Consider the following 17,418-nt stretch of genomic DNA (forward strand, 5'->3'; position numbering starts at 1 on the left):
CAATTCGAGACCACCTCTCATGGACTGCTGGTACAATGCCACTTCCATAATGTGCAGCTCTTTCCAGGAATCCAGGAATTCTCATAACCTATGGTCAATAATGTCTAGTGCCCTAACTGTTGCTACACTCCTTTGTTATCACAAATTTTATATTTTATGTTTATTTTGGCCCCCCTTAGAATGTTTACAGGTCTGTTCACTTGGACATAATATAGTAGCTGAGGATCCAAAGTCGAATCCTGAGCTATGACAAAAAAGGAGTGTGATTAACGCCTACTATTTTACATTTCCTATAGAATAAAATAGGAGACAAGACGAGGAGGGGCAGCGAGATGGCTCAGCTGGCAGGTGCCCGCCCTCGGTCAGAATGGTGACCTGTGTGGGAATCACACAGTGGAGGAGACGGCTGACACCTAGGAGTTGTCCTGCCCTACATATGAGCGCAGTGCCTCACACAGATCAGACAACTGAATGAATGAACAGATGGATGAATGAATGAATGATTTTATTTGAAAATTTATAAAAAAGGAATGAACACTACTGTATTTCAATAGTGTTTGCAACTATTTGATTTTTCTCCCTTTAAGTAAAATCTAAGACTTCTAGGAATTTACAGAAGGCAGCTATAGAAAGCCTGCTTTCTTCTTACCTGACAAGCTTTTGCTATTATGTCTGATGGCGTATCTTGTGAAAAGGCTGGTCTTAGGGCAGCTCCCACCTAGAAAAATGAGCAAATTTTTATTTTAGAAACAACTAGTAAACAGAAAGCCTGTTGAGTCACTGGAGGATAAAACACCAAATACACAAGGACTAGTGAGATGGCTCAGTGGTTAAGAGCACTGACTACTCTTCCAAAGGTCCTGAGGTCAAATCCCAGCAACCACATAGTAGCTAATCTGTAATGAGTATGATGTTCTTTCTGGGGTATCTGAAGACAGCTACAGAGTACTTACATATAATAAATAAATAAATCTTAAAAAAAAGAAAACACCAAATACACATCTATGTCCCTTTCTTCTTTATCACCTCCTCCTTATCCACTTCTTTTATAGTAAGATTAAACATAACTTTGCTTTTTAGGAAGTTATCAATATCAAATCTATATGGGAAGAATGCCCAAAGGACAAGCTTGTTTCCTTTGTTTTTGCTTCTGTTTAACAGTAAATGGGATTTTCTGATACAGTCATATGTAATCAAAGATATGTGCAGACTGTTGTGTTTTGTGTTTCTTCCACACCCCTATATGTATTTCTGAACATATTTCTAATCGCATTTATGTATTTCTTGGGTAAATCCCATGTAAGTGGATCAATTTCTTTAGCTAACTGAGGAATAATAAAAATTAAGAGGCACAAAAACACCTCAAAACCATCTCACCTCAAAAGTATTGCCTTTTAGGAATGGGTAAAAGCAGCTGACAATCGAGGTGGACACTCTGAGTTCAATGGCTGAGAACCACGGGGGGGGGGGGGGGGAAGAGAGAACTGACTCTCGAAGACTGTCTTCTGACCCCATTCAATCATTTATGTGTGTATACAACTCTCTCTCTTTGACACATGTATTCACTCTCACTGTACACACAATAAAGGTAAGATTATGATGTTAGTAAGCTTTCCTATTATCACCATATCAATAAGTAAAGGAATACAAACAAGCTTTAGTTTTAAGGAAGCCAGCATCAGTCATGCAGGCCAGAATCATATCAGAGAGATGATGAGGTGTAATGTATGTAGGCTGAATAAAGACGTTGCAAGAAGTCTACTGCTATGTTGAGATTTCTACCAATAGTCACTCCATTGTTTGCACAGTAGTGTCTACAGACAGTCAAAAGTTCTGTTCAATGACTAAAGGTGTGACAGACTTAATAAAAGCAAGGAGTCAATACTGAACTAAAAGCAAATAATAACTGTTCTATGGTTACATAAGACAACGTTCTTATCCTTTGGAAATACAGTTCAAATGGCTCAAGGGTAACATTTTATTTGTTATTTTTATTTTATGTGTAGGGGTGTTCTGACTACATTTAGTTCTGTGTACCATGTGCAGCCAGTAATTGAGGAGTTCACAAAGGATGTTGGGTCTCCTGGACCTGGAGTTACAGACAATTGTTAGCCATCACATGAGTGCTGGAAATTGAACCTGGGTCCTCTGAAGAGCAGCTGATGGTCTTAACCACTGAGCCATTGTTCCAGCTCCAACATTGAAAACGTCTATGCAGACTTTCTACTTGTGCTCCATCTCTAAACCAATCACTTTGACTCTTACTGCCATCATTCTTCCAGCAAGTTCTTACTATGAACAATCATGTGACAAAGGTCAAAGGGCATATTGCAGCTCTCCTCAGGCCTTGTCAGTATTTGATACAGCTACCTGCTCCTCTACTGCGTTTGGCTTGTGTGAATACACCCTCTACTTTCCTTCAGTCTTTCTTATATCACTGCTATCCTCCTGTTCCCCTTCCCACTTCCTCTCAGTTCACTGAGAGTCTTCTTTTATTTTATAAATCTACCATGGTGGGTTTCTCACTCAGCACTCTCTCTGATCTCATCTACTCCCATTGGTCATCTAAACGACTTACAGTACCAAACCAATTTCTCCAATCCAGTCTTTTGTATGTTTGCTTGGTTTGATTTATGACAAAAAGTTTCTCTCTGTAGCTACAGCTGTCCTGGAACTCACTGTAGACCAGGCTGGCCTAGAACTCACAGAGATCTGCCTGCCCTCTGCCTTCCAAGTGCTGGGATCAAAGACATGAGTTACCACCCCCTAACTTAATCCACTCATTTTTTAACTGAGCTCCAGGCTCATGTAATCAGTCACACACCTATAACCAAATAATGGTATTCCACTCCTCCCAACCCTGCCCAACAATGCCAATCACAGGAAATTCCATCACCATGCTCAGGACAGAACCTAAAACAGCTTCTTGCTTTTCCTTCAGGGCCAACTAATCAACTCATTCTGTCAATTCTTCCTCCTAAATGTCATTTAAAACCATCCTTTTCCCCCTTATTCTAATTGCAAACAACCTAAAACAACTGTTATCATCATTCTCCTACAATACCAAGATTCTTAGCTTACTGTAAAGAAGAATCCAGTCTCCATTATGCATCGAGGACAGAATGGAGAAAGTACAGATCTAATCATGTCACCTGCCTTTCAAGTTCCTTGTTACAGAATTAACTCCAAGGTTTTACTATCTATGAACATCTGCATGATCTGGCCCCTGGCTAGCTATCCTTGCTTTCCCACCTTGCTTTCCACGGTCCATACTTTCACCTCTTCCAGGTTTAACCACACCTTTAAGCACATCATACTTCTCATATAGAGGCCGTCCTACTTTTCCCAATGAATACTCTGGTACTGTGCTGGTCTGCACAGTAAATCCTATTCTACATAACACATCTTAAGTACTATTTTTCAGGAAACTAATTTCTCAATGTCTGGCTTATGATAGGCCCTGTGTTATATACTCCTTATGGGAAGTGTATGCCTTTTCTTTTCTGTTTTCTGTTTGTTGAGAAACAAAGCCAGGGCCTTCTAAACGCTACACAAGTGCTTTATCACGAGCAATATCCTCAACCTTTTACCAATGTTCTACAGCCTCCCTAGCTCTTACCTTCTTTGTAAATAGCTATTGTTAACTGTCTCCTTAGCTTAAGCCTCATGACAAAGGCTAATCTTGTCTTATTTATATAACTGTCTGCAGTAGTCTGCCTTGTACCTTACATCTAACAGGCAATCCATAAATATTTGCTGAATGGACACATTGAACATTGCAATGACATCAGCAGATCTCAGAAGCCATCAATCAAGTGCTAAGAAATACAGTTCTAAGAGAATGGGACCACAGACTGCAAGTTCTTAGCTAGGAAATAAGCAGTTCATCAAAATATTTCTTAAAATTTAAAACAAAAGTAAATAAAAGAAAAGAAGATAACTATTGAAACTTAAACACTAAAACATATAATCCAGCCAGTATGTTTGTGTTTTAGTCCAGTTTGGTCTTTGGACAAAGACAATTTAAAGCTCTTGATAGAAAATGGTGAATGACTGTATACTCACACAAAGGCTTGGAACAAGGCTGGACAGATTGACGTGTCGTGGGGCAAACATGTGAAGCTCTTGAAGGCAAGAGATGGCAGCTGCCTGAAGCAGAGAATCAGAGTGGTCCTGGGTGATGGCACAATCCACCAAGCAAGAGGATCGGATGGTGGAAATGGTGGCTGCATTTCCTAACAGGAAAATAAAAGATAACATTAAATGTAACTATGCTATTAGTGTCACAAAAAGACTCTCAGAAAGTAGTCATCTTCCAGCTAAACCCTTCTTCAAATCATTATTCAGATTGTTTTTTTTTAAAAAACCACCCATATAGTCCACAAATATGATTTTGAAACACAACTGTATTTGCAAGGTAAAAATTTAGGTCTTAGAAATGAATTACTTTAAAAAAAATCATATTATCCTTTATAACCACCAGTCTTTTGGCTAAAGAACCATAGGATTTCTCATTCTGTGGTTCTCTACTCAACAAACACAACTCCACTTTCATTATGACAACTTTAAATACTGTTTGTCTAATTATAAAACCTTATAGAGGAAATGAAGGAAATTATATTACATATTTTTTTATTTTTCTACATTCTTTGTTTACATTCCTAATGATTTCCCCTTTCCCGGTTCCTCCCTCCCCATAACTCTTATAAGCCCTCTTCCCTCCCACTATTCACCAGTCAACCCCCTCGCACTTCTCTGTCCTGGTAATCTCCTACATTGTTGCATCAAGCCTTTCCAGGACCAGGGCCCTCTCCTTCCTTCTTCTTGGAAATCATTTGATATGTGAATTGTGTCTTGGGATTCAGAGCTTCTGGGCTAATATCCACTTATTAGTGACACATTATTCCATGTGTGTTCTTTTGTGATTGGGTTACCTCACTTAGGATCCTATTTTCCAGTTCCAACTATTTGCCTAAGAATTTCATGAATTCATTGTTTTTAATTGCTGAGTATAATTCCATTGTGTAAATATATCACATGTTCTATATCCATTGCTCTGTTGAGAGATATCTGGGTACTTTCAAGTTTCTGGCTATTATAAATAGAGCTGCTATGAACATATAGCATGTATCCTTATGACACGCTGAGGAAACCTCTGTGTATATGCCCAGAAATGGTATATCAGGGTCCCCTTGAAGGGTCATGCCCAGTTTTCTGAGAAACTACCAGACTGATTTCCAGAGTGGTTGAATCTTCTTGCAATCCCAACAGTAGTGGAGGAGTATTCCTCTTTCTCCACATCCTCACCAATGCCTGCTGTCTACTGAGTTTTTAATCTAAGCCATTCTGACTGGTGTGAGTTGAAATCTCAGGCTTGTTTTGATTTGCATTTCCCTAATGACTAATGATGTTGAAAATTTCTTTTTTTTTTTTTACATTATTTTTTTATTCGATATATTTTTTATTTACATTTCAAATGATTTCCCCTTTCCTAGCCTCCCCCACTCTCAGAAAGTTCCGTAAGCCCCCTTCTCTCCTCCTGTCCTCCCACCCACCCCTTCCCACTTCCCCGTTCTGGTTTTGCTGAATACTGCTTCACTGAGTCTTTCCAAAACAAGGGGCCACTCTTCCTTTCTTCTTGTACCTCATTTGATGTTTAGATTATGTTTTGGGTATTCCAGGTTTCTAGGTTAATATCCACTTATTAGTGAGTGCATATCATGATTCACCTTTTGAGTCTAGGTTACCTCACTTAGTATGATGTTCTCTAGTTCCATCCATTTGCCTAAGAATTTCATGAATTCATTATTTCTAATGGCTGAATAGTACTCCATTGTGTAGATATACCACATTTTTTGCATCCACTCTTCTGTTGAGGGATACCTGGGTTCTTTCCAGCATCTGGCAATTACAAATAGGGCTGTGATGAACATAGTAGAGCATGTATCCTTATTACATGGTGGGGAATCCTCTGGGTATATGCCCAGGAGTGGTATAGCAGGATCTTCTGGAAGTGAGGTGCCCAGTTTTCGGAGGAACCGCCAGACTGATTTCCAGATTGCTTCTCAGCCATTCTAAATCCTTCAGGTGAAAACTCTTTGTTTAGCTCTGTACCCAATATTTTAATAGGGTTATTTGGCTCTCTGAAGCCTAACTTCTTTACTTTTTTTTAAATATTGGATATTAGCCCTCTGTCGTATGTAAGGTTTCTGAAAATATTTCCCAATTTTTTGGTTGCCGTTTTGTCCGATTGACAGTGTCCTTTGCCTTACAGAAACTTTGCAATTTTATGAGGTCCATTTGGTCAATTCTTGATCTTAGAGCATAAGCTATTGGTGATCTGTTCAGGATATTTTATCCTTGGCCCATGTCCTCAAGGGTCTTCCCCAGTTTCTGTTCTATTAGTTTCAGTGAGTCTGGTTTTATGTGGAGGTCCTTGATCCACTTGGACTTGAGCTTAGTACAAGGAGATAAGAATGGATCGATTTGCATTCTTCTGCATGCTGACCTCCAGTTGAACCAGCACCATTTGATGAAAAGGCTATCTTTATTCCACTGGATGGCGTTAGCTCCTTTGTCAAAGATCAAGTGACCATAGCTGTGGGGGTTCATTTCTGGGTCTTCAGTTCTATTCCATTGATCTACCTGACTGTCACCGTATCAATACCATGCATATTTTAACACTACTGCTCTGTAGTACTGCTTGAGGTAAGGGATTCTGATTCCCCCAGAAGTTCTTTTATTGTTGAGAATAGTTTTAGCTATCCTGGGTTTTTTGTTATTACAGATAAATTTGAGAATTGCTCTTTCTAACTCTATAAAGGACTGAGTTGGGGTTTTGATGGAGATTGCATTGATTCTGTGTATTGCTTTTGGAAAGATGGCCATGTTTACTATATTAATCATGGCAATCCAAGAGCATGGAAGATTTTTCCATTTTTTGAGGCCTTCTTCAATTTCCTTCTTCAGAGACCTGAAGTTGACCTCCTCAAGACATAAAATAAACAGAAAGGGAAGCAGGAATTCTGAGTGTATGCATTCAGGGTCCAGTCATGACTCACTGAATTCAGGTTGAAGTCACCATCAGGAAGATCCAGTTCCAAGTACAGCAGCAGTCAACCTTCTATGAACCTTTCCTCTGAACTAGCTGCCTCAGTGACAGGTAACACACCGTTAGGGGTGGTAAAATCAAAGAGTAAGCTCATGGAGGCAGTATTTGGCATCCCAGACTAAAAGAACTTCCTTTCCATTTTTTGTGGGGGGAGGGGTGGAGGAGATGTCCAAGTAGACTTTCATTTAAAATGTTTTCTCTGTTCAAGACTTTTAAAAATGCTTTACCCAGGAGTGGTGATGCATACCTTTAATCCAAGCAATCCAGAGACTGCAAATTCAAGGACAGCCTGCTCTACATAGAGAGGTCTAAGCCCTCTACAACTGCCAGTAAAACCCTGACACCTGCTCTGGTTTGCCTGCTGTCTTAATTAGGGTTTTACTGCTGTGAACAGACACCATGACCTTGTGGCAAGTCTTATAAGGCACAACATTTAATTGGGTCTGACTTACAAGTTCAGTATCATCAAGGTGGGAAAATGGCAGCATCCAGGCAGGCATGGTACAGGAGGAGTTGAAAGTTCTACATCTTTATCTGAAGGCTGCTAGCAGAAGACTCACTCCCAGGCAGCTAGGTTGAGGGAATTTAAGCCCATTGGACTATGACAGACTCCCTCCAACAATGCTACACCTACTAATAGTGCCACTGCCTGGGCCAAGCACATAGGAACCATCACATCCATATTATTTTAAAAATGGCACATATAAAACATTGAGTGCCACATTTTGGAAAACAAAATGTATGGTAGATGATAATTATTAAAATGCTTTGCAAGCAACACAATGGTGATATTGAGAAAACCAGCGGAACAGTACTTGTCCAGGCACTCCCTTTAACTGAAGATGAATTTGCTTACCCTGCAGCTCTGGTCCAACAGTAGTTATGGTGGCCCCCAAGCATCTGCCCAAACACTGGTGAACTTCTGTGTGTGAAGGTGGAACTGTCAGCAGCAAGGTAACAACCAGGGACAGCGTGGGTTCCAAGTACCCACGGTACATTGGGCCACTAGAAACCACTCTCAGGACAAGTGAATGAAGAGACCAAGTCTAAGATAAAACATAATTGCATTTTAGTTGGAGAAAACAATTCACTATACTGAATCAAGAATCCTAAATTGTTATATTCATGGAAATATCTTAAATATATTTTGAGTTAGAGTCTTATTGCATCCTGGGATGGCCTTGAACTTGTGATCCTCATTAGCCTTCTAAATGCTTAGCCTTCTAATTGCTAATTGCTAAACCTCTGTGAATGGTTTCCATGTGTATACTTTTAAAGTTTCACTGCAGCTACATTTGCTTAAATGTAAAATGTTCGAGAAACAAAAAAGGTTAGAAAACTACTCCAGGAATAACTGGATACATATATATGTATACATATATATACATATATATGTATATATATGAACAAACACACGCAGAGCATTAAAATGCAGTTACGCTATAACAGGGCAACAATGCTCCTCCTAGAGGCAAAGAAGAGCCCAATGCCAGGTATGAGTTACTTCTAAAGTCACTGGCCACTGAGGTCCCATAGACACTCCTTCCCTGAACATTACAGGCTTTTGCCAGTGTTCCAGGTTGCCCTCCAGAACTTGTCAGATCCTACTGCTGAAGACACAACACGCTGGAGTGATAGAGCAGGGTAACACAGCACACTGGTATGGACCTAGAAGCTGCATCACTACTAGCTAACTTTCATAGTCCTTGAAGGTTCTACCAGAGAAGAAAAATAATCACCAGTCATACAGTTATGAACTTCAACCTGAGAAAGATGGCACAACAGGGATTGTTATCACCATTGTCCTCTCCTAACAGTCTAAGCAACCACACATGCAAAATGGGAAACTATTCTGGAACCTAATGCTCTAAGGGTCTTTATAACTGACTTTGAACAAGAAATTTATAAATAGTATTTGTGGGACTGAGGGTGTGGCCCAGAGGCAGAGAATGTGCTTAGTGTGTACAAAGTCCTGGGTTCAATCCCCAGTACCACAAAGAAAAAACCTGCATTCTGAGAATACACAAAATATTTCTTACTTTACTTAAGAAATTTCCTATATTTTGTCTTGTTTCTGAAGTGCTGGGGACTAGATCCAGGGTCTTGTGTACACTAAGCAAGCATTCTATCACTGGGATATGCCACAGCTGCTTATAATTACAATCAGACTCTTTATAAAACAGGAAAATTTCTACATATATTTTAGATGTATATGTAAAAGATTTATTTTTTTGACATGAGAGTGTGAATTAAGTGTGGATACTCACAGAAAGCAGTGGAGGGCACTGGATTCCCAAAGGTGGAGTTACGGGAAGTTGTAAGCTGCTTGATGTAGGTTCTGGACATTGAATTTGGGTCTTCCAAAAAAACAGAAATGCTTTTAATTGCTAGGCCATTTCTCCAGCCTCTAGTATATACATAATAAATTATAAAATTAAATATTGTATATACATTTTATAATAATTTAATTGAGATGTATTTATTATGTAAAGCTAATTAATTACCCAGGCTAGCCTCAAACTCGTGGCAATCCTGTCTTAGCCTTCCAAATGCCGCTGCTATTACAGGGATGAGCCATCACACCTGGCTTTAAAACTCATCAATTTAAAGTGTCAAGTATGCAATGATCATTGGACACTGTATATAACCATCACATAAACACAACATTGAGCAGAAATGTTCAAAATAGCACAGATATAGCATCTAATTAATACTCTTGTGCTAATACAGAAGTGAAAATACAGAAATTAATTTTAAAAAGTTTTAACAAAGTACTAGCAAAGCATTAAAATATCATAATGCAATTAACAAGTTACTGAGATATTTTACACTGTTTTTCAAAGTAAGTATTAAAATCTGATGTAAAATAACTACTTAACAGTATTGAGAATTTGGAGAAGAAATACTTCAACTATTCAGTAAGCAAAGCAATCATGTTGAGAGCAAACCCTCTCTACTTCCTAATTAAGGGCAGCATGGAGCCAGCTGCCTCACAGTCCTGCCACCATGCCCTTCCTGGAGGAGGGACCATCATCCGCAATTAGTGACAGAAGTAAATCCCTCTTTCCTTGAGTAGCTTTTTCAGGGTTTTTACCTGCCAACAGTGTCATCATCTTATAACCAAGAGGTCTACCACTGGTTTTAAAAAAAGTATTCTCAAAGTGAGTTGGGTAGAGGGGCATATATATGGAGGGAGGGGTAGGAGGAGGGGTTGGGGGTCTTTGGGGAGGGGGGAAATCGGGAAAGGTTTTATTACTGGCAATGTATATGAAGACGATATTCAATTAAAAAAAAGTATTCTCAAAATGTAAGTATTCAGAAACTGCTTTTATTCATTAATCCTTACTTTCAATTCTTTCTTTTTAATGATTATGATGTGGATTAATGTTTACTGTTCAAAATATATGACTTAAGAATGGTAATTTATATGACTTGTGTTATTTCTTGGCCTTTTGGTTGTTTTTTTAACTTCAAGTAACAATATTAAAAGCCACATTCCTCACCTTAGTCACACTTGTTTGACTCTCTGAGGTCACTCTTCATAACTGACATGCACAATAATTCTTAAAAGCCTTAAAGTGTAACTTTATTCTTTTCTCCCCTAAAGTGAGGTATTACTCCAAGAAGTGAGTAAGTAACAGAGTGAACGGAATTAAAGGAGGCAGAGAGGCGGGCACAGCTGCAGGTGCCTGTGCAAAGTCTTGACTAAGGCTTCCATGTCCTCCTTCAAAGCTCTTAACATATTACATCTCTCCCAGAATCTAGAGGTCACTAAATTACTGAATTAAAGTTTGAGATTATGGAAAGCAACAAGAACAAAAACATGTCACATGCTGTAAGCCATGTGGAAAGTACAGTCTAGGTAACATGGTCTGCTTAAGAGACACCTTAGACTAGTGGAGAAGATGGGCAAGAGACGCACGTATTGTCAAAGCTATACTGGGCCATCCTGGCAATAAAAGATGCTTCTCCCAACACCTGAGCCATTCTTCTGAGGGATTCCCCTGCCGCACACCTTAAAATGGGGTTTGGGTTGTCAAGAGCTCCCATAACCAGGGTCAGAGCAGACTTGCGAACCTCCTTAGGCCCTAAAGTGCTCTTGTTTTCAGCTAAGCCCTATATTGATTAAAAGATAAAAAAGAAGAATGATATCTACATAGCAGAGACTGAAGGATAGCAGCACATAAGATGCCAGACTCCTATAAACATGATACAAATCATTTCATAAATATGAGAAAAATATGCTCATGTTAACGTGTACACCACTGTCACAAAAAAAAATGTATCAGGGAGTGTCATTTAGTTCTTTTGTTTGGTGAAAAAGGTATGTAATGATTTAGATGCCTTTAAAGTAGTCTCCATAAGTCATAACTAATTTAGAAGAAAACATTTTTTCTTTCTTTTTTTTAAAGGTTTATTTATTATTATATCATTATAAATGATTGTGAGACACATGTGGTGGCTGGGATTTGAACTCGGACCTTCAGAAGAGCAGTCAGTGCTCTTAACCTCTGAGCTTTCTCTCCAGCCCCAGAAGAAAGCATTTTCTAAGCCTTCTAATGCCTACAATAGTCCAATGCAGGGTTAGCCAACAACAGTACCTCTTGCCTGTTTAGGCATCAATGCTGTAGCCATGACTGTTCCTAGTAGTTTAGATACTGTGACTCATACCCCATAATTTGAGTTTTCCAAAGCCTTAAAGCAGAGGATAGCTATATTTTCTAGTTCAACAGTCCACATGAACACAGCTTCATTCTGTAGTTCCAGAAGGCACTAGGATCAAAAACAAGGCAGAAAGTAAATTATATGCAGACTCTATTCCACAGATGGAGGAACACAACCAAACTGATGCTCTCCTGCAATACCCAAAGAACTGCACAAAACATATGAACAGTTTTCAAAACTGCCGGCAAGGCAATGCATGGACATTGTTCTTTAAGGAACAACAAATCCTAACATAAATGTTTTAAATTCCAGAACTAATTAATGTAATCCACATTAGGAAAGCTTTAGATCTCTGGTGGTGCAAAGCACCAGGGGTCTGCGTGCGCCAAAGAACTAAGCACATAGTCAATTTGTCAGCCAGCCTGCCGGGCGTGGGGCCTGTGTCCTGCCCAGAGAGCTGTGGAAGGAGAGAAGCCCCGCAGCCATATTTGCTGCCTGCCTGGACAGAAAAGGGTCACTAGGTACTGTATCACCCTGAGCTTTAGATCTCTGGTGGTGCAAAGCACCAGGGGTCTGCCTGCGCTAAGTAACTGAGCACATAGGTGGTTTGTCTGCCAGCCAGTCTGTCCGGGGACCTGCGTCCTAGGTAAGAATCAACAGAGGGAGTGGCCCCCACCACACCATCTGCGCTCCATAATAGAGCAGACAGAGAACACCTGGATGACCTTGACAACCTAAGTATAACATTGCTTGAGGCAAGACTGAACAAGGCTCCAAAGGCACAAAAGAGGAAGGCAGCATAACAGTAATCTGTGCCAGAGGAAACCCAGTCATCCAGTGTTGCAGAAATAACCTTAAAGATCCATAGTCTGGTGGTGCTGGTTCAATTGGAGGTCAGCCTGCAGAAGAATGCGAATCGATCCATTCTTATCTGCTTGTACCAAGCTTAACTCCAAATGGATCAAGGACCTCGACATAAAACCTGACACACTGAAACTAATAGAAAAGAAACTGGGGAAGACCCTTGAGGACATGGTCACAGGGGAAACGTTCCTGAATAGAACACCAATAGCTTACGCTCTAAGATCAAGAATTGACAAAGGGGACCTCATAAAACTACAAAGTTTCTGTAAGGCAAAGGACACTGTCAAAAGGACCAAAAGTCAACCAAGAGATTGGGAAAGGATCTTCACCAACCCTAAATCCAACAGAGGGCTAATATCTAATATATACAAAGAACTCAAGAAGGTAGAACCCAGAGAACCAAATAACCCCATTAAAAAGTGGGGTACGGAGCTAAACAAAGAATTTTCACTTGAAGAACTTTGGAGGGCTGAGAAACACCTTAAGATATGTTCAACATCATTAATCATTAGGGAAATGCAAATCAAAACAACCCTGAGATTTTACCTCACACCAGTCAGAATGGCTAAGGTCAAAAACTCAGGAGACAGCAGGTGTTGGCGAGGATGTGGAGAAAGAGGAACACTCCTCCACTGCTGGTGGGATTGCAAGATGGTGCAACCACTTTGGAAATCTGTCTGGAGGTTCCTCAGAAAACTGGGCATGACACTTCCTGAGGACCCTGTTATACCACTCCTGGGCATATACCCAGAGGATTCTTCAACATACAATAAGGACACATGCTCCAGTATTTGTAGTAGCCAGAAGCTAGAAAGAACCCAGGTGTCCTTCAACTGAGGAATAGATACAAAAAAATGTGGTATATTTACACAATGGAGTACTATTCAGCCATTAGAAACAATGAATTCATGAAATTCTTAGACAAATGATGGAGCTGGAGAACATCATACTAAGTGAGGTAACCCAGTCTCAAAAGACCAATCATGGTATGCACTCACTGATAAGTGGATATTAGCCTAGAAACTTTGAGTACCCAAGACATAATCCACATATTAAATGATGTTCAAAAAGAATGGAGGAGTGGCCCCTGGTTCTGGAAAGACTCAGTGCAAGAGTATAGGGGAATTCCAGAACAGGGAAGTAGGAAGTGGGAGATGGAGGAACAGGGGGAGGGAAGAGGGCTTATGGGACTTGCGGGGAGTTGGGACCCAGAAAAGGGGAAATCATTTGAAATGTAAATAAAAATATATCAATAAAAAAATTAAAAAAAACAAAGAATAAGGAAGTACAGCCTAGCATTCTTTTCTGTCTTCTCTCTGTTCCCTGGACTACCACCACATCTTCCTCCACTCACCGCCCCCATGATAGACCGTATTCTCAAACCACAGGGCAGAAACAAAACAAAACAAAACAAAACAAAACAAAACAAAACACCCTCTCTTAAGTCAGCTCACAGGTTATTGAGAAAATATTTGTAAATTAATATTTTGTGTAAAGAAAGTATAAACAGTTCTGTTTATAGCTGGGGATCATCCTCTGACATAGAACACCATATGGAGGTGGTGTAGGGAGGTAGTTAAGCACCCAGGAGTGTGGAGAGGCCTGAGGGGACAGATAGGACCAAGACTGCTGCTCAGAGGTACCTAGCCGGAACCCTCAGGCAGGAGCCTTCTGGTTTCTGTCTCTGGCTGGGGACCATCCTCTGCCACAGTGCACCATATGCAGGTGGTGCAGGGAGATAGCTAAGCAGCCAGGAGTGCGTAGAGGACTGAGAGCACAGGAAGCACCAACCCTGCTGCTCAGAGGAACCCTTCTGGAACCTGGAGGACACAAGAGCCCAGAAGCAGCCTGGGATAGAAGTCTTCCAATTAACATCTGCACCCAGATCTGATCCTGGGCTAGAGAGCTACATACACAAATACCACTAGGAAAGAGCTGGTCTCCCACGAGTGCCTACATACCTGTGCACACAGAGATAACAGGTCTCCCAGGAGTACAGGTACACAGGCTTGCAGGACAGATAAGCCACAGTCAGAGACAGCAAGACCAGCAAATACCAGAGATCATCAGATGGCAAAAGGCAAATGCAAGAACACTGCAACAGAAACCAAGGCATCATGGCATCATCTGAACCGAGTTCTACCACAACATCAAGTCCTGGATAGCCCAACACTCTGGAAAAGCAACAGCTCATGACTCTGGGAAATGACTTCAAGAAGGACATAAACAACTCCCTTAAAGAAATACAAGAGATCATGGATCAACAGGCAGAAGCCCTTAAAGAGGAAACACAAAAATCCCTAAAAGAAGTACAGGAAAACACAAACAAACAAGTGAAGGAACTGAACAAAACCATCCAGCATCTAAAAGTGGAAGTAGAAACAATAAAGAAATTACAAAGGGAGGCAACTCTGGAGATAGAAAACCTAGGAAAGAAATCAGGAGTCATAGATGCAAACATCAATAACAGAATACAAGAGACAAAAGAAAGACTCTCAGGTGCTGAAGATACCATAGAAAACTCAACAGATACCATAGATACAACAGATAACTCAAGATACCATAGATACCAATAGATAACTCAAGATACCATAGAAAACTCAACAGTCAAAGAAAATGCAAAATGCAAAAAGCTTATAATCCAACATTCAGGAAATCCAGGACAAAATGAGAAGACCAAACCTAAGGATTATAGGTATAGAAGAGAGCAAAGATTTACAATTTAAAGGGCCAGTAAATATCTCCAACAAAATTATAGAAGAAGACTTCCCTAACTTAAAGAGATGCTCATGAATATTCAAGAAGCCTTCAGAACTCCAAACAGATTGAACCAGATCAGAAAGTCCTCCCTGCACATAATAATCAAAACACCAAAGGAACTAAACAAAGAACGAATACTAAAAGCAGTAAGGGAAAAAGGCCAAGTAACATATTAAGGCAGACCTATCAGAATCACACCAGACTTCTCACCAGAGACCAAGAAAGCTAGAAGATCCTGGGCAGATCTCATACAGACCCTAAGACAACACAAATGCCAGCCCAGACTAAAATACTCAGCAAAATTCTCAATCACCATAGACAGAGAAACTAAGATATTCCATGATAAAACCAAATTTACATAGTATCTTTCCACAAATCAGCTCTAGAAAGGATAATAGATGGAAAACGCCAACATAAGGAGGGAAACTACACCCTAAAAAAGCCAAAAAAGTAATCTTCTTTCAACAAACCCAAAATAAGATAACGACACAAACGTAAAAATAACATAAAAATTAACAGGGAGCAACAATCATTTTTCCTTAATATCTCTTAATATCAATGGACTCAATTCCACAGTAAAAAGACATAGAATAGCATACTGGATACATAAACAGGACCCAGCATTTTGCTGCATACAGGTAACGCAACTCAGTGTCAAAGATAATCACTACCTCACAGTAAAAGGCTGTAGAACAATTTTTCAAGAAAATGGTCCCAGGAAACAAGCTGGAATAGCCATTCTAATGTCCAATAAGATAGACTTTCAACCAAAAGTCATCAGAAAAGACATAAAAGGACATTTCATACTCATCAAAAGAAAAACCGACCAAGATGAACTCTCAATTCTGAACATCTATGCCCCAAATGTAAGGGCACCCACATTCAAAAAAGAAACTTCACTAAAGCAAAGAGCACACATGGTACCTCACACAATAATTGTGGGGGACTTCAACATCCCACTCTCATCATTGGACAGATCAGGGAAACACAAGCTAAACCAGAGGCACAGTGAAACTACCAGAAGTTATGGACTGAATGGATTTAACAGATATCTGTAGAATATTTCATCCTAAATCAAAAGAATATATCTTCTTCTCAGCACCTCATGGTACCTTCTCCAAAACTGATCATATAATTGGGCACAAAACAGACCTCAACAGATAAAAGAAGACTGACATAATCCCATGCCTCCTATCAGATCACTACAGATTAAGGCTGGTCTTCAATAGTGACAAAAACAACAGAAAACCCACATACACATGGATGCTAAACCATGCTCTACTCAATGAAAACTTGGTCAAGGAAGGAATAAGGAAAGAAATCAAAAGACTTAGCTGGGCAGTGGTAGTGCACGCCTTTAATCCCAGCATTTGGGAGGCAGATGCAGGTGAATTTCTGAGTTAGAGGCCAGCTTGGTCTACAGAGTGCGTTCTAGGACAGCCAGGGATACAGAGAGAAATCCTGTCTCTAAAAACCAAAATAAATAAAGAAAGAAAGACTTTATAGAATTTAATGAAAATGAGGGCACAACATACCCAAACTTACGGGAAACAATGAAAGCAGTGCTAAGAGGAAAACTCATAGCTCTGAGTGCCTCCAAAAAGAAACTGGAGAAAGCTTACACTAGCAGCTTAACAGCACACCTGAAAACTCTCGAACAGAAAGAAGTTAATACACCCATGAGGAGTAGACAGCAGGAAATCATCAAACACAGGGCTGAAACCAACCAAGTAGAAACAAAAAGAATCATACAAAGAATCAACAAAACTAGGAGCTGGTTCTTTGAGGAAATCAACAAAAAAGATAAACCCTTAGGCAGACTAACGAGAGGGCACAGAGACTGTATCTAAATTAACAAAATTAGAAATGAAAAGGGAGAAATAACAACAGAAACTAAAGAAATCAAAAAAGAAAGAAAGAAAATCATCAGATCCTACTACAAAAGCCTATACTCAACACAACATAATTCCAAGATTTACACATAATCAATATCTAGTCAATATCACCCATGTATTTAA

General features: G+C 39.8%; 1 protein-coding gene across 1 annotated transcript in view; it reads right to left on the minus strand.

Moving 5' to 3' along the window:
- LOC127687990 (HEAT repeat-containing protein 5B-like) overlaps window positions 1-17,418 on the minus strand; it is a 165,640-nt gene that overhangs the window by 144,869 nt on the left and 3,353 nt on the right. The window contains 5 exon segments of the mRNA XM_052186752.1: window positions 650-718; window positions 4,066-4,235; window positions 7,968-8,157; window positions 9,379-9,468; window positions 11,783-11,884. Of these exon segments, the coding sequence (XP_052042712.1) occupies window positions 650-718; window positions 4,066-4,235; window positions 7,968-8,157; window positions 9,379-9,468; window positions 11,783-11,884 (621 nt within the window).

Source organism: Apodemus sylvaticus, chromosome 6, assembly GCF_947179515.1.
Source record: "Apodemus sylvaticus chromosome 6, mApoSyl1.1, whole genome shotgun sequence".
In the NCBI taxonomy this organism is placed as follows: domain Eukaryota; kingdom Metazoa; phylum Chordata; class Mammalia; order Rodentia; family Muridae; genus Apodemus; species Apodemus sylvaticus.